This window comes from Sinohyriopsis cumingii, chromosome 12 (assembly GCF_028554795.1).
Source record: "Sinohyriopsis cumingii isolate HCF-2022 chromosome 12, ASM2855479v2, whole genome shotgun sequence".
NCBI lineage: Eukaryota > Metazoa > Mollusca > Bivalvia > Unionida > Unionidae > Sinohyriopsis > Sinohyriopsis cumingii.
This window is the reverse complement of record NC_142972.1, coordinates 121752555-121771692: the sequence shown is the minus strand read 5'-3', so window position 1 is coordinate 121771692 and position 19138 is coordinate 121752555. Positions and strand designations below refer to the sequence as shown.

The 19138-nt window shown below is 35.3% G+C and overlaps 1 protein-coding gene across 2 annotated transcripts in view; it reads left to right on the top strand.

The window, feature by feature from the left end:
* The first annotated feature begins 268 nt into the window (after positions 1 to 268).
* Positions 269 to 19138, top strand: part of LOC149787363 (GPI-anchor transamidase component GPAA1-like) — a 55044-nt gene continuing 36174 nt past the window's right edge. The window contains exons 1-4 of one of the 2 annotated variants that reach the window (XM_089977938.1): positions 269 to 353; positions 2627 to 2799; positions 10497 to 10584; positions 14799 to 14904. In XM_089977938.1, coding sequence (XP_089834064.1) covers positions 2628 to 2799; positions 10497 to 10584; positions 14799 to 14904 — 366 coding nt within the window. In that variant the 5' untranslated portion in view covers positions 269 to 353; position 2627. Of the gene's footprint in view, positions 762 to 2626; positions 2800 to 10496; positions 10585 to 14798; positions 14905 to 19138 lie in introns of both variants that reach the window. The other variant, XM_089977939.1, reaches the window with a different exon arrangement.

Below are 19138 nucleotides of genomic sequence, written 5' to 3'. Positions count from 1 at the left end.
ACTTGGGAACGTTTTGACTGTGTATAATACACCTGCACTTTTTAATTTTTAGTGTTATTCCTGGAACTTTGTAATCAAAATATAAAATAAATCATTACATTTCAAAAGCATCAAACTATGCTTACGTTACTAGCGATGCAACGTCATTGAGCCGTTGTGACGTTATGAAAATAAGACTCAATAACAACGTGCGGTATAACGGTTATTAGAATGTCCAATATTTACATCCGATATTTTAGCAAGCGAGCAAAAAAGCCGAGGATGCTCCAATTGCAAACATGTTAAGTAAAGTAGCCTAACTGCACAAGTACATTTGCCGGTGTATCCAGGAAACTTGATTCAGCAGTCAGAAGGTTTAAACCTTGGCATATTTAAGAATAATCAAGCATTAATTTTTTTAATGGGTAGTACACGCAGCAGATGCTTGAAAGTGAACCTGCACATCAGTCATCATATTCTTCATAATTGTTACAGAGTAATGGACCTAACTTTATGGTGTAACCTGTTTTCGTGAAAGACTTGTACGAAATACCAAAACTTTGCGCTAGGTCAACAAATACAACTATGCTGGCTAACATTCTATGACACTAGGTTGACACTAGGTTGCATAGTTCTACAGTGTAAGACATCTCACTTGATATTCATATTGCTAGTGTTACGTCTTACCGCCTAAATAAAGGCCTTGTGTAGCGTGTTCCCCTGTTGACTGACACCGGAACAAGCGCCACATTTTCAGGAGTATCTCAGATACATGGCAGCAGGTATCGATAATTTTCCACATATTAAAGTAATATTGATTTATGCATACATGGATGTCTTTGTTTTTCTTTTTTCTAATAAATGAAAATACTCACAATCAAATTTTCCGCCTCGGAAGCGGGAGGTCGTGGTTTCGAACCCCAGCCGAATGATACCAAAGACTTACAAATATGGTACTAACAGCTGCCTCGCTTGGCGCTCAGCATTAAGATGTTAGTGTTAGGACTGGCCAGCCATGTGTCAGGATAATGTGACTGGGTGGGACATCATGATATGTGTCTGCGACATGATGCCCCAGTGCTAGATATCACTATAAACTGCCACACTGCAGACATCGTAGCGATATAACTGAATAATTGTTGAAGCTAATTTAAAAACCCAAATCACACACACATCCTAATCACAGTTAAATTTATGTGTTTTTGTGATCCATTATACATTTCAGTGGGTTGGAATGTGAAGGAAGCTGAAAATGCTGAAATGGGTTAAAAGATTCATGAGTATTATATTGAATGAATTAAGTTATATAAACACTTTCTTCATTATTAGTATATTTGTGTTCATTTTGTTAAAGAAACACTGATTTTTGGCATTTCCTGCCTCCATCATATCCCAACCAACGGAAATGCACGACAGGGAACATGAAAATGCATCCATTTTGCTTGTGTCACACTTTGATGACAGCAAATTTAGTATATCAGTTTGACTTAAATTTGTGGAAGCATGTCAGTATGGGGAGTTGTGTGAGATATTCCTGAAAATTTCCTCTTGTTATATTGTCACTCAGTTTGGAAACATACTACACAAGGTGGGTATTTAGGCAGTAAGACGTCACACTATCATAAACGTAAAGTGAGGCATCTTACATTCTGCACTTTAGTTTGCAAAATTTGAGGTTGTTTTTGGATGTTTACTATAGGAAGAGCCCATAGAACACCTAGAATTAATCTCAGAACAACAAACATTGCATGTTCTGTTTGGTATTTTCAACCATCTTTGCTTTCTTCATTTTCATTTCACAACTGACTCTACCAAAGATGTCCTAACAGTCTAGAAAGAGTTGACTTGCCACATTACACAGTGCATACAAATTTTGTTTCGTATACACAAGAGCTTTCCAGCTGAGACAGGTAAACCAAGATATGTAGTTACATTACTTGAACAGCCAATGCGGGTATGTGAGAAAGCTTGCCAGTAGCTTCTCATGAGTCGGTGGTTCTTTCTGGGGTTTTCCTGGGTTCTTCCTCCACCATTAATACTGGCTGCCATGTGTAGCCTATTGTGTGCTGAAATACGGCATTAAACTATACAACAACAACTTTAGTTGAAATGTTGTATACCTAGGCTGCTCAGTAAAATAAAATTGCACTCAGTGCTAAAATTGTATGTCCTTTGTGAATGCAGCCATACATATAGGCCTGATTTAATTTAAACCACAAATGACTTTTAATAATTCAATTAAAGGTTGACTATTTCTTTCTTTAAATTCAGTGAAGTATAACAAAAACACTTGGGTCGCTTTCTTGGGGAAGAGATGTGATGGATTTTGCATTATGATGCCTAGCCCTAGGTCACCACCTTGGGGTGTAGGTGTGAAGGATTTTGCAATCGAATGCCTGGGTCACTGTCTTAGGGTGGATATATGATGGATTTTGCATTATGGTGCCTGGATCGCTTTCTTGGAGTGGAGGTGTTTACTTGTTTGGAATAGGTGGGTGGGGTGATTGGAACAGATTTTGGGGATTAGCATTGGCAAGCTACTGCAGTTACTCTTTTTAGAAATTGTTATACTACAGTATGACATAAAATACAAAATCTAGTTTAGGATTTTTTAAATTATTCTCTTTATAAGTCATTTCCATTTCAGAATGGGTCTTCTTTCCAACCCCAAACAACGGCAGAAGATAATTGATGCTGTTTCCAAATACAACAACAAGCTGTGTGTTTTGTGCTATGTGGTTGGTGTAGGATGGTTTCTAGCTTTGGCATCTCCCTATCTGAATGCTCAGACCTACATTTCCGAAAATGCTCTGCTACCTGGTTGGTAATCAATAAACATACGGGTAAATCATGGTATTTGGCCCAGATGTGTTGCACATGGGGGTAAAATTTCAACTTCATAGAATTCTGTTGAAATGCCTTGATTTTGGAAGTTCAGTACTTTAAACCTCTGAAAATTAAATGGTTTATTGAAGAGAAAATGGCAACAAAAATAATTAATGTTTGCTGGAGGTAGAGTAGGTACTACAGGGTAAATATAACAAGCAAAGTCAGTCATGGTTTTGCCTTGAACCTTATAAACAAACAAAAATAAATAACTTTTATGTGACTAAATAGGTCATAGGCAAATTAAACCTTACTCTCTCTCTTCAGCACTTGCTGAAATACTATTTTAACTCATTTGGCCCCAGAGGTTTTTGTCGTTCTTGCCTGAAATGTGCATAGGAAAGACATTTTGGGCACTATTTCTGAATACATCATAATACATCGGCTTTCAGCAGATTTTCCATGAGAATAATGCCTGATTGTATTAGAAACATCATTTTCCATTGGTTATTTTGCTTGCGCATGAACAGAAGGGTAAAAGTTGGATTTTTTATTATTTTTTTTTTGCTTAATGGACCCATCACTTTCGTATGGAGACCGCAATTTATTCCAAATGCCCACCTTATCCTAGTTTTTGCAAAGAATCATCTGTCTGTGTGCAGTTAAGACTGGTATGCCTTAGATCTGAGGCCAAAATCCAGGACACAAAATCGCATTCCGACCTCGAGCGAATTTTGGGTGGAAAAAAAACGGGTCCAAAAAATTAGGTTTTTCCATTGTATTTTGTAGTGCAAGTAGAGATTCCAGATTATTTGGTATCATTGTAGAGCCAAATCTGTCTGCTTTTTTGTAATACCACCCACTTTGGTTATCTTAAATGACCTTGCTGCTGCAGAGCTCGGAAGTAGGGTACAGCCTCATCACGCCTACAGACGGGATCGGGGCCAAATTGGTTAATGGAGCATAGTTTCATCAGAACATACTAACAAGGTCAAGGGAAATGGAAAATATTGCTTTGATATTGTTGTTTGATTAATAAACCAAACTAACTTTGATATTGTTAGGCAATAATCAACCACATGTTCTTGTTCCAGAACTGCATATGAAAAAGATTAAATTAATGTACCAGACAAAGGTCCAAACAGTTACGGACACTACATAATTCATGAAATGAATAAACTTATTTTGACTTGTTCTGCGTAAATAATCTCTTTCATTCCTTTATTAAACAGATATTGAAAAGATAATGAAATCTTGGAAGATTGGTACATTTACTATTAACTAGAGTCCATTAACATTCTTGCAATACCATATTTCATGTTATTTTTCTTACCCTCTAATTTTTTGTACACCATCAGGCCATACAAATAATAATTAAATCTATAATTATTTTTCATACACAAAACTTCATATGTTTTTGGTCATTCTATTATTTTTCTTAAATAAAACGATCTACTGTGAAGATTTACTTTTGCCCAAGTGGTCAAAAAAGTACTTCCCTTTAAATTTTACAGCTAAGAATAAGAGATAAAACTCATTGTTTTGTTGCATTTTTATTTATCTATTATTTGATTTCATTTTTTTAAAATTTGAAGACAGGTTCCTATTTCAAATGGGTTCAAAAATATACAAAAATTTGATTTAGGTTCATTAGATGACCAGGGTATTGTTTTGCTGAGCAAGTTATGAATAGTGACTAACTTTGGGCACGTTCTTAACTGAGGCATCGAATGGAGAAACAGGAGATTCATGCAATGTAATAATCATCGTTTATAATCATGCATGTAGGTCATTGATAATTTCTTTCTTTTATTATTGTATTTCACTATCTATTTTTATGTTTTTTATTTGCATCACCTTTCAAACGGTGTCAGAAATATATTAATGTATCACTTAGATATGCAAAAGAACTAGTTTATTCTTTGCCGAGTATATTTGGTATAATCCCATATTAAGAAATATAAGTATGTTTCTTCAGTGAAACACAAACCCGAATTATCTGTTTTATTTGTGTAAATGTGTAACTGAGGCATCTAATAATGAAAAAAAAAATAATAAAGAAATATTCACCAATTATAAGTGTATAGAAAGCCCTTTGCTCAGCTTACTCTGAAAGGGAAACTGTTTCGCATTTATCACATTGCCCTTCTTTTGTCTTTTGTATCAGTGAGAAAATATAATGATTGTTGTTTTTGTTTTGTTGTTGTCATTACAGTATATACCGCTATTCATTAACAGCTGGACAACATCGTTAATGAGTGCTCTTTATTACATCAGTCAGTGTAACTAAGAAATGCACACATTTGAAAAGGAGTTCAGAAGCCATTTGAGTTTATTTATCCAGTGAAAATAATATCTCAGTACAGGATGAAGTGAAGACCACAGACTATTGGGCAATTAATCTTATTGTCTCAGTATAGTAATGCAGTAAAAACTATAAAATCCCAGTTAGTTCTAATCATAAATGCAAAAGTCATTGACTTCGTGAAAAATATTTAAAGGACAAAGAAAGGATCCATCCCAGGTGCTGGCCGACCCTTGATGTATTTGCATGAAAAGCAGCAGGAAATTTTATCCTGGTTACTATGTATGCGGGACCATCACGTGCCTGTAACAATTGAGATGTTGCAGAATTATGCTACTACAGATATTCAGCAGGAAAATCCAAAGTTTCAGGGCCCAAGAGGATGGGTTGATAGCTTTTTCAAGCGAAATGGACTTGCACTGAGATGCAGAACTACAATATCTCAAAAACTACCTCGAGACCTAGAGGAAAAATTAGACTTCTTTACCAGATATATAAGAAGGCTGCAGGAGGATGAGGAATTTGATGAACATTTAATTGGAAATATGGACGAAATGCCAGTATATTTCGACTTGGTTCCAGGGAAGTTAATTAATAAAGTCAGAACGAGAGAGGTGCGTATTAGAGGTACCGGCAGTGACAAGCGCCATTTAACTTGTGTATTGACATGCCTGGCATCTGGTGACTTGTTGCCAACCATGATAATCTTATGGAGAAAAAGAATCTTAAAAATTGTAAAAATCCAAAGGAAGTTGTAGTGAAAGCTAAACAAAAAGCATGGATGGATGAACACCTAATGTTGGATTATATTGATAAAGTTTGGAAAGTGCACATGAAGCAAGCACCTCTAAAAAATATTTTTTGATACATGCTGCGTTGTTGTTCTCTCCCTCTCTTGCTCTCTCTCTCTTAAATTCATTTGCCATTTTTTTTCAAACTGGCTTCAGAACAAGTATCAGTAGATTAATATTGTTCTTGAGCTTGTTGTACACATTTTCAATAACCCATGGGGAGCCTCATTTCCCTACATAGAGCCTCCTTAGTTTGATCTGTTGAGGTGAATCTGGTCTTCAGTCCAGTATTTACTGGAAAAGACCAAGCTGAAGGTCAAGCCTTTATAATTAGCATGTATATTACTTGTGTGGCCTATTGACAATGGATCTCATAATTACAACCAAAACAGTTTATTTATTCAGGTTTTAATTGCCAATGGAATATAATAGTGCCCTTGTAGTGTTTACATAAGGAATAACACAACTGATAGGTAACTGAACAATAAAGATTATTCTCTCTTTCTCTTTCTCTTTCTCATAACAACAATCAGCTCTTTTCTTCCTTTTAGACTTTCTCCACCATTCTCCTTTGATCTTTTGGGTTTAGAATGATAAACTGATGTGTTTCTTTAGCGCTGTGTTTGTTCCAGAGCGGACCCTCTTATTTACAGCTCAACGAATGATGTTATATGCATTCCTTTTGTTGCTCTTTTTGCTGTTAGCTCTTTCACTTCAGTTAGACTTTCCTGATTTTTTTTTTAAGTATTGTGTCTGCTTCTTTAATTTTTCTTCTGCATTCTGGACTTGCAATAACATTCGGTTGTGTGAGAGACTTAGAGGTAGATGGAGAGTTAATCAAATGTTTTAATACTTCAGCTTTTCTCTTTGGAGTTTTTGGAAGAGCTGATTTCACTTTCCTCAGACTTGTGTACTTGGAATATCTGGAAGAAAAGATATTTCCATCATGATGTGATGAACTGGCAAGATCTAGTTGTTTGACAAACCCTGCTCACTTCCTTTCAGTTGGACTCTAAGTCTTTATATTTGGGTACTTTGAACAGCTGTTTTCTGTTTCAGAAGTGATGTCTGTCTCTTAGTTTTCAGCTGTTTTTCTGGGGTTTTGTTTATTCTGTCTGCAGACTTATTGTTGCCGTGCAGTAATGTTTTCTTGTTTTTTACCTTTTCTCTCTATCGTTGCATTTCATTGCATTTTCTCTGTTTAAGTAATTGTAGCTTCTCTGGACAGAACTGAACTGTTTTGTTTTTCTTCTTGCCTTGTTCGTTTCTTTCTTTCTCTGTCCTTTTCCTTCAATTCTTCATCTCTGGATTTGTCTAATTTTTGTTTTGCCCCCCCCCCCCGGCTTTTCACTTTCAGGGCATTTTTTTCTTCTTTTTATTACTTCATCTGTTTCTGGTTTTTCTCTCTTGAAATGTCCACCAGCTTTGTAGTTTCTAGATAGTTTGGATGATCTTAAATCCATATTGGATACTGTTGAGGAAAAGAAATTAGAAATCTGTAACATTATCAAACTGTAGTTGTGCCTTAACATAGTGCTACTGCATTACCAGTTATTAACATCATTAAGCTGTGTCATGTGTAATCAAGACGTTATTACTTGCACTTTCATTTGCAGATATTTGTGTCTACTTATTAATATAATTACCAACCATGTCAAGCTTTTTAATTGACTTCTCAGGATTTGTAGGAATTAAAACATTTTACTCATCAAAACCCTTTTGCAGAAAAGAAATCTTGTTTAGGTAGGGCTTTTATGTCAGTATGACAATTTAATACATACGTGTTTAGGTAGGGCTTTTATGTCAGTATGACAATTTAATACATACGTGTTTAAGTAGGGCTTTTATGTCAGTATGACAATTTAATACATATGTGTTTAGGTAGGGCTTTTATGTCAGTATGACATTTTAATACATATGTGTTTAGGTAGGGCTTTTATGTCAGTATCACCATTTAATATATATGTGTATTATAGTATGAACGTTTAAAACATGTTTACAATGTGTAGTATCCATAACCTTTTTGTATCATATTAGCATCATCGATATGTACACATATTTGAAACCCTTTAGTGTTAGTTAATTTGTGCATATATTGAAAACGGTCATATATTAGCCTGAAGGAAAAATTGAACTAAATGGAGAAAAATAGGACATAATTACTTTTATTCTAATTTTTCATTGAAATTTGCTATTTTTAATTCAATAATCAAAGAAGATATAATTTTATCAAAAAGTATTGACTTAAGTATTTAAGATATGTTTGATAAAGGACAGTTTAACACAAAAAGTGCTGCATTCTGGCATAATAATGACATAAAACATTTTTATCATTTGCTTAATATAGGTTACGGACTCCGCAGAAAATATTGGTGCAGTATTTCACTTTCATAATTACCATTATTTCAACTTTGACAGATAATTTCTTGTCAGTAATTATGTTGAGGAATCCTTCCATGCTTCCAAGTGACTCGGTTGAAGCCAAACTGCAGGAATGTACTACTTGTATGCAAATACAATGGACTTATTTTTCTTTTCTTGCAGACAAACAATTAATGATGCAATATTGCATAAGGAAATTGTTGCATCATCTTGTAACATGGAATATTTTCAGCCAAAGATAATGCAATACTATTGATACGGAAAGTTTTAGTTTTTTATGGTTAAAGTTTTGAAAAATGGCTCCAGAACTATTACATATATTTTCAGGTTATGGACACTACAATTTTTTTATAATGTCTGTAACCACGTTTTGTCCATCAGGAAATTTGTAATGAAAAATATATCCATGAATTGTATATATTTGAAACCATACCCACAGTATGTATAACCAAATTAATAAAACTGTTGTGAGTGTCATCAAAATAGGAAAACTGGGTGGTTACAGACTCTACAACTTTTTCTGCACCAGGTTTTATTTCAATGGATACTCCGTAAAAAAAATGTAAGACTCCAGTCTGACATTTCTTTGGTTTCTGCGTCATTTATAACTATAGTTTAACTTTTATATATGAAATTCAGTAAAATAATAGGAAATCTTGCCTAATAATTACATACATAGCTAGAAGAGGGTAACAGGAATATAAAAAAGTATAATGAAGTACAGGTTCCACATTTTTTTGGATTATCTACCAATTTCCTGCCATTACTTTCAACAAATACATAAAAAATTTTGTGATGACATTTTCTGTAAGAATAGTGACAACGCTCTGTTCTACTAATATAAGGAAATACTAATATTCTTTGTTGAAAAATGAAATATTTTTAAATGCAACAGCATAACATAAAGAATGCCATTTTGGGGTGTATTCACAAGTGATGAAAAAAAAATGTAATTTTCGTAAAGAACTGAAATTTGGGAAACGCCTACAGCATGCCATCCCCCCCCCCATATGTTTCTGAGAAACACCTATAGCATGCCACACACCCATATGTTTCTGGGAAACACCTACAGCATGCCACACACCCATAACACATACAGCATGCCACACTCCCATAACACCCACAGTTTACCACACTCCCATAACATCTACAGCATGCCACCCCCCCCATAAAACCTAAAGCATGCCACACTCCTATAACACCTACAGCATGCCACACTCCCATAACAGCTACAGCATGCCACACCCCCATAACACATACAACATGCCACACTCCCATAACACCTACAGCATGCCACACTCCCATAACACCTACAGCATGCCACACCCCCATAACACCTACAGCATGCCACACCCCCATACAGCATGCCACACCCCATACGTTTCTGGACACTAAGACTGTATTTTAGGCCACAATTGTGGCTTCTATGTTGATATAACATGTAAAAGCTGCAAAAGGGCCACATACCATGATTTACCCAATACAGAACTAGCCTTAACTGCCTTACTCTCATCATTGGAGTATGGAACTCAAAAACTAGATCCAGGTAAAGCAGTTAAGCACGGTAATACACATAAGAAAAATCCTGAAAGTTTGACTTTATTCTTAGAAAAGTTACAGTGACAAAATATTTTACTTTGAATATGAAAATCAATTAATTTTATTAAAAAAAAGAAGTTAGAAGCACATGCCACTATGTCATCATCAGATGAACCAATCCACACATTTCTTTTGTCTGTTTTAAGCATTTTTTTGTATGTTCATTCAATTAAAGTACTATCCCATGATTTACATTTCTGTTGAAAAAAAGAAAAAAATCCCTGAAATGTGTTACAGAAACGTGAAAATCAAATTGTTATCCTTTTCTTCTTATGAAAGAGCTTATTAAATTTCAATTTTGTGTCACCTAATTCTTAATTATTCATGCCTATAAGCTTGCATGAGACAGGCATACAGATGGACAGACACAAACAAGATGGATACCACTACTTTTGTGGGGATGAATAGGGAAAATGGAGGAGGAGGAAATACAGTTAATAATTAATTAAAGATATATGAAAGACGAAATATTACAGTATTTGACATAGATCTAAAATATTCCATTGAACAACAATGTTATGTAAGGTTCACCCAATAGGTAGCTGACACTTTTTTTGTTCCAAGAGAGATAACTCTTACTGGAACTGAAAACCATATCTTTCTTATTTTTTCAGGCGTTGTTGGAAATGAATTTCGCTTTGCAGATTTTGATGTTGATGCAGTTTTGAAAGAACTCCAAGGAGAGCTTCAAAAAGACAAAGGGTTAGTTTCCTTCTTTCACATGTGCAGGAAAGTGTTGTGTAAATTGAGATCATATCTCTGTATAAAGTCAGCATGTTAAAATTAGGGGATTCTTCTGCAAAGTAGATTTTAAAAAAATAATGATAAGAGCTTTCATAAAAATCATAGGGAAATGAACTTAAAACATAGGAAACATAAAATAAAAATGGGAAAATATGAATTATGATCAATAGAACATATGTACATGTAATTAAAAAATGAAAGCTGCATTGAACAGTAGTGTTCATCAATCCATGTTACCAACATCCTTTTTCCATTCTGTCCATTATGTTAGGGCAGGTATAGCAACATTTCTGGTTCAAAAGCAAGGTTCCAGCTTTCACACTTGCTTTTATTTTTTTCGCACTGTCACACATTGTTCTGAATGTACTTTCACTAAGGTTCAAAGCATGCTTCATCATGGTGGTACTCTGACCAGCTTCATACCTTTTCACTACTTCAAGTTTAACCTCTAAAGAAATAGCCTTCCTTGGTCTCTTCAGACTAACACTTGCTCATCTTTTAGATGCCATCACTAATAACGTTTCAAAATTGTAACAAACAATTTGTACATGTACCTAGGTACACAGCACTGAGGCCACAATAAACAATGGTGGGGGCGTAAGAGCTGGGCATTGTGGGTAATGTTTGCCTGCAATGGTGGCACTATCTCTGTGTATGAGACAGTTATCTCATTAGTAGCAATCCTTTTTGCATTTGTCCCCATCTCATGTTATTTCGAATTTGCATAAATTGAGATCACCCTGTATTGTATTCTGACCGAACTACAATATGCCATCAGCACTGACTTCTAAACATCTGAACATGACTCCTGGAGCTGATATCTTAGAGGTAAGTTAGAACTGCCATTGGGAACTCTTAAGGATATATTTGTTCAGTAATGAGCCAATCATGTAATTTTTGTGCCCATCCCTATCAAAAAGTGGGGGTAGGCACTTAATTGTGCATATTCTTCCTTCCATCCATCCTTCTGTCCATTCATCACACTTTCCTTTTGCCCAATAACTGCCTTGTTATTTTATTTCAACCAAATTTGTTCCTTAGCTTGATATTGATAACACCTTCTACAGTTAAAATTGTCAGTCTTTTATGCCATCATTTAGCAGAGTTGTGACCCTGATTGATGTACCTTCCACTTTTTTCCTGCCCCAACATCAATAAATCCCTTGATTATTATTTGATTTCAAGTAAGTTTGATATGCTGCTAGATATTGTTATGTATATTTGATTTAATTTATATTTCATTTAATTTGATTGTTTGTTTGTTAGTTTTATTATTTTTATATTCCATTACATGCTATTGTAATGTAACTTTATTTACTGGATTTGATATTGTTCACTTCAGACTGTTTTTAAAAATATTTTTGATGTAAACAACTTTATAGAGACATTGTATGTATCTAATACTGACCTAGTTCCTAACCTTGATTCAGAACCAGTATGGGTTCTGGTAAACAACTTTTTTTTCTTTTTTCTTTTTTTTCTTCTCAGAGTAAGATTCATAAAGTGAAGTTGAGGCCATACATAGAGTACATGACAAAGAACATGTGTTTATTGTTACAAACCTATGTTTTTCCCAGAGGGACGAATTCTTGACCTCCATCCAGGAATCTCTTTTGCATTGTAGTTAGACTTGTTATTAATGTATTGAGAAGGAATCGTCATTAGTGCCTTAACACTTGAGATGTCCAGGTGTTTTATGTTGTGACCAATTTTGGGCTAATCATTTTATTTTCTTCAAATTATTGTTAAGAAAAGTGATTCTTTCTCCTGGAAATACTAGTGCTCTAAATTAATTCTTGGACAAGGACATTTATCAGAATTTATACTGGATTCAAAAACTGGAATAATATTTTCTGTGATTCAACAAGAAACTGTTGACACTGCAGCACTTCACAGGTTACAACTGACGTCATTGTCTTCTGTTCTCGATTTCATCGAGACTCAAACTCAGATTCATTTAGGACTTTTAATAATAGGACTCCTATTTTTTAATTCTTGGATTAATTTTGGATTTAATTCTTAAAATCATAAGTTCTTTTTCTCATTTTTACCTTGTTTTTCTAGGGAAATAAATTATTTGTTAAATTTTACAAAGCTTGTTGTCTTCACTTTTTTCTTGTTACATTTTTTAAGAGCCTAAACATGTGACAGTATTGATGAAATTGTTTAGCAGTATTATATCCCTTGATTGTCAGACAAAACCACTTTCTGCACCTTAACTCCTTAATTATTATTGGATTTCAATCAGTTTGTATAGCTAGCTTGATATGGACCTGGCCAAGTTTCATTACCAGCATTCTGCATCATCATTTTTTTAGCAAAGTTATAGCCCCTGATTGACAGTCCCACTATGTGAGCACAATTTATGATTGGATTTCAACTATTTCAGTGGACTGCTTATACCGCTCTGGTGGCCTAGTGGTTAGATCATCCACCTCGGATGTGGGAGGTCGTAGGTTCGATCCCCGGCCGAGTCATACCTAAGACTTACAAAAATGATGCTAACAGCTGCCTCGCTTGGCACTCAGCATTAAGAGGTTTGTGTTAGGACTGGTTGGCCTGGTGTCAGGATAATGTGACTGGGTGGGACTTCATGCTACATGTCTGTGGCATGATGCCCCAGTGCTAGATATCACTATAAACTGCCACACTGCAGACATCATAGCGATATGACTGAAAAGTTGTTAAAACTATGTTAAAGTCAAAATCACACACACACACACACACACACACAGTGGACTGCTTGATGGTGACAGGATCTTGGTTGACATTGATTATATCATTGTTTATTTCTAGCACCTGCTTGTCAGATCTACACATTTTCATTTCTACACAATGACTTGTTCAGTTTTAATTAGATTTCAACCAAATTTTGTATTTAGCTTGTTGGTGATACCTCAGCTGAGTTCAATTATAAGCATGCATTGTCATTAAGTAGGGTTATGGCTCCTGATTGTCAGACCCTGTCACTTTTGTGTCTGCACATAAATGACTCCATTATTGGATTTTAAGTAAATTTTGTATGCAGCTTGATATTAAGGAGATTGTTTCTGAATTTTATTGTCATTAAGTACATGTTCATCATGCGGCATAGTTATGGCTTCATATTGTTAGACTCACTATCTTTCCATTCTGCACAATAACTTAATATGCAATCACTGCCCTCTGTCTGCTTGGCTTTGAGTCTCAGGCTAGGCCAATGTGAACGTGTGAGAAAGCTGCCAGTAGCTTCCCTTGGTTGGTGGTTCTTACTGGGGTTTTCCCAGGTTCTTCCTCCACCAGTTATACTGGCCGTCATATATACCCTATCTTGCACTGAGAAATAGCATTGAATCCAAAACAACCACCAACCCCTATTATGCAACTTTATTTGTACATCACATTGACTTTGTTAGATTTTTCAGTGTTTGATATGCATCATAATTTAGCAAGAGTTTTGTCTCCTTTATGTTGAACCCTCAAACTTTTGTTTAAACACAATGATTTCCTTAATTATTATTGTTGGATTTCAAGAAAATCTCATATCACACTCTTTATTGATGTAACTTCTGAATTAGACTTATTTTATTATAAATTGGTTGTTTTATTGCTGACATCTTTATAGTGATGGGAGTTTCCCTGGGCTCCATTTTTTACATCATCCTGGAATTGCATGTTTATAAATTTGATAGGTTGGTCTTATCATGGATGAAATATTCTAAAGGAATATGATAAATGAGCCATGACTCTTGTTCCATCAATTAATTTTAGCTTAATCACACAAACTTGTTGCTTTAATATTTGTATTCACAACATTCTTTTCCTGTATAACTAATGGAGTAAATCATTTATTTACTCATAAATGTACACATGACCCATTTTTTAATTTAGTGCAAGTCTGTTATTCCTTCATTTATTTTACATATTCCTTAGTTGAATAAAGTAATGGTACCAGTATATATTGGCCTGGTGACCTCAGCGAAAATAGCAAGAGCTCTGCTTTTATGGCATGATTTTAAGCTCAGGTATAACATTCTGGCTTAACCAATGAATCACCAGTGCTGGAAAAACCATATTTTTATTGCCAGATTTTGTAAGGAAAAGAAATATTTAAAATATGAAGTGATGAACATAGTATCTCACACACAAATTTACCTTGAATTGCTAAAGTGATTCTTAATGTTCCATTTCAGGAAACTTCCCAGAGATTGGTTATACAGTCAGTTTCGCATGATTGGTCTGGATACATACATGCAGAACTATTCCATCAAGTACCCTTTGCATATAACAAGAGGACAGGTAAATGGGTTTCTCCTTTCTTTTTGAGAAGGGTCTCGGACTCTTGGAAATAGTTACCATATTTATTTTAATTTAAAAGTGCCACTCCAAAGTTGATGCCATTCTGATAAAACTTGCTAACATTTTCTTTAATATAGGTTCTTCCAAATTTGATAAATTTCTACATAAATGAAAAGTGTGAAAACTGTACCAAGTTATGTCTTTCCAAATTTCTGCTTAAGAGGACCATTTAGAAGGCTTTGTCCTCTGAAATCTTTTTATGAAGCATGGATGATTTTCATATCAAAATGTGGTATCTATAGAAAAATTCCAGACTTGACAAGAATTGAGTACACTGTGTAGTGTCAGGTTGATATACTAATAATGTTGACAAGAATTGAGTATACTGTGTAAGATGTCAGGTTAATATACTAATAATGTTGACAAGAATTGAGTACACTATGTAAGGTGTCAGGTTGATGTACTAATAATGTTGACAAGACTTGAATATACTGTGTAAGGTGTAAGGTTAATATTACTAATAATGTTGACAAGAATTGAGTACACTGTGTAGTGTCAGGTTGATATACTAATAATGTTGACAAGAATTGAGTATACTGTGTAAGATGTCAGGTTAATATACTAATAATGTTGACAAGAATTGAGTACACTATGTAAGGTGTCAGGTTGATGTACTAATAATGTTGACAAGACTTGAATATACTGTGTAAGGTGTCAGGTTAATATTACTAATAATGTTGACAAGAATTGAGTACACTGTGTAGTGTCAGGTTGATATACTAATAATGTTGACAAAAATTGAGTATACTGTGTAAGGTGTCAGGTTAATATGCTAATATGTTGACAAGAATTGAGTACACTGTGTAAAGTGTCAGGTTGATATACTAATAACATGGACAAGAATTGAGTATACTGTGTAAGGTGTCAGGTTGATATACTAATAATGTTGACAAGTATTGAGTATACTGTGTAAGGTGTCAGGTTAATATTACTAATAATGTTGACAAGAATTGAGTACACTGTGTAAGGTGTCAGGCTGATGTAATAATAACGTTGACAAGAATTGAGTATAATTTGTAAGGTGTCAGGTTAATATACTAAAAATGTTGACAAGAATTGAGTACACTGTAAGGTGTCAGGTTGATATACTAATAACATTGACAAGAATTGAGTACACTGTAAGGTGTCAGGTTAATATTACTAATAATGTTGACAAGAATTAAGTACACTGTAAGGTGTCTGGTTGATATACTAAAAACATTGACAAGAATTTAGTATAATGTGTAAGGTGTCAAGTTGATATACTAATAATGTTGACAAGAATTGAGTATACTGTGTAAGGTGTCACGTTAATATGCTAATAATGTTGACAAGAATTGAATACACTGTGTAAGGTGTCAGGTTGATATACTAATAACATTGACAAGAATTGAGTACAGTGTGTAAGGTCTCAGGCTGATATGCTAATAACACTGACAAGAATTATACTGTGTAAGGTGTCAGGTTAATATACAAATAATGTTGACAAGAATTGAGTACACTGTAAGGTGTCAGGTTGATATACTAATGACATTGACAAGAATTGAGTATACTGTGTAAGGTGTCAGGTTGATATACTAATAATGTTGACAAGTATTGAGTATACTGTGTAAGGTGTCAGTGTGTTAATATTACTAATAATGTTGACAAGAATTGAGTACACTGTAAGGTGTCAGGTTGATATACTAATAATGTTGACAAGAATTGAGTATACTGTGTAAGGTGTCAGGTTAATATACTAATAATGTTGACAAGAATTGAGTACACTGTGTAAAGTGTCAGGTTGATATGCTAATAATGTTGACAGGAACTGAGTATACTGTGTAAAGTGTCAGGTTAATATACTAATAACATTGACAAGAATTGAGTATACTGTGTAAGGTGTCAGGTTGATATACTAATAATGTTGACACAAAAACTTTGAAATCTATAATATTATAGTGTTGTGCCTGAAAGAGGGCTTTCTGCAATTTTTGTGTCGAATTTCCCCCAAATCTAGATTCCCAATGATCCCTGGTCACCTTTTCATCAGGAATAAATAGAAAAATATGCCTGCATTTTCTCTTTAGTGGACGTTGATGTCCATATTGGCACTAGCACTGGCCAAAGTCACTAAAGTTGAAAAGGACTGAAAGATGGCAATTATTTTCCATTTTAAAACAAGATACCAAGGAATGAAACGCACTTGTGGTGATGACAACTTCATTTATTTTGAGACTGAATTAATAGCAAGGAGAATGAATGTATGCAAATTCTCAATTTGTCATTAAATCAATGATTTAATAATTTAAAAGGAAGAGTAATTGTGAACAGTGGGGTAATAAATACTGGATGCTATGGAATGAACACTTAAGTTAAATGAGAGCAAGATCTTCAATAGAACGTGCCATGGTACAGTTCACTTCATGCCATGGTACAGTTCACTTCATGCCATGGTACACTTCACTTCATGCCACGGTACAGTTCACTTCATGCCATGGTACAGCTCACTTCATGCCATGGTACACTTCACTTCATGCCACGGTACAGCTCACTTCATGCCATGGTACATTTCACTTCATGCCATGGTACACTTCACTTCATGCCATGGTACACTTCACTTCATGCCATGATACACTTCACTTCATGCCATGGTACAGTTCACTTCATGCCATGGTACAGTTCACTTCATGCCACGGTACAGTTCACTTCATGCCACGGTACAGTTCACTCCATGCCATGGTACAGTTCACTTCATGCCATGGTACACTTCACTTCATGCCACGGTACAGTTCACTTCATGCCATGGTACAGCTCACTTCATGCCATGGTACACTTCACTTCATGCCACGGTACAGTTCACTTCATGCCATGGTACAGCTCACTTCATGCCATGGTACACTTCACTTCATGCCATGATACACTTCACTTCATGCCATGGTACAGTTCACTTCATGCCATGGTACAGTTCACTTCATGCCATGGTACAGTTCACTTCATGCCACGGTACAGTTCACTTCATGCCACGGTACAGTTCACTCCATGCCATGATACAGTTCACTTCATGCCATGGTACACTTCACTTCATGCCACGGTACAGTTCACTTCATGCCATGGTACAGCTCACTTCATGCCATGGTACACTTCACTTCATGCCACGGTACAGCTCACTTCATGCCATGGTACATTTCACTTCATGCCATGGTACACTTCACTTCATGCCATGGTACACTTCACTTCATGCCATGGTACATTTCACTTCATGCCATGGTACACTTCACTTCATGCCATGGTACAGCTCACTTCATGCCATGATACACTTCACTTCATGCCATGGTACAGTTCACTTCATGCCATGGTACAGTTCACTCCATGCCACGGTACAGTTCACTTCATGCCACGGTACAGTTCACTTCACAGTTCACATCATGCTATGATGGTACAGTTCACTTCATGCCACGGTACAGTTCACTTCATGCCATGGTCATGCCATGGTACAGTTCACTTCATGCCATGGTACAATTCACTTCATGCTATGGTACAGCTCACTTCAGGCCATGGTACAGCTCACTTCAGGTGAGCCAGATATTCAAACATGTTAATGTTTTTATGAGTTACTTAAGCACATGATAGTATGTTTATTGCAGTAACTTAGCTATCAAAGGAAAATACGTTATTACATTGCCAATGACGATGTTAAGATGGCATAACTGTCAGTGCAAATAATTATCTCATCTTTTTAGTGCTAATAGTGCATTAAGTTCTTCTATTTTTCTTTTTTTGTTTAAAACCTTGTATTTCCAGATTTAGAGGGTGGGTGACATTGTCTCCTGCCATTGAATTCCTATTGGCAATGCTCTAATAACTGGAAAAGGATGTATAATTCATTATCACATTTTTCACCAAAAGCATTTAACTTCCAGGCAAGTGAGGATTTCTATCATTAACACATGTGGTGTCGAGTAATCTTTTCAAGCAATGCTGGAACTGTGAATACTCAGGTGTATTCTCTTGGTCAGCCTGCGGGTTCTACCTTGTGCTTGGTTTTTGCCATTCTGTGTGACCGTCTGGTTCCAGCAGACCCTCTACTTATTCTCTTCTACTCAAGTACCAGCTATCACTTGACTCACCTGTTTAGTACTGCACACTGTATCTTTCTAACATCAATCTGGTTCCACCTTACTATCAACTTGGTGAGAGGATGCATTTTGATGAA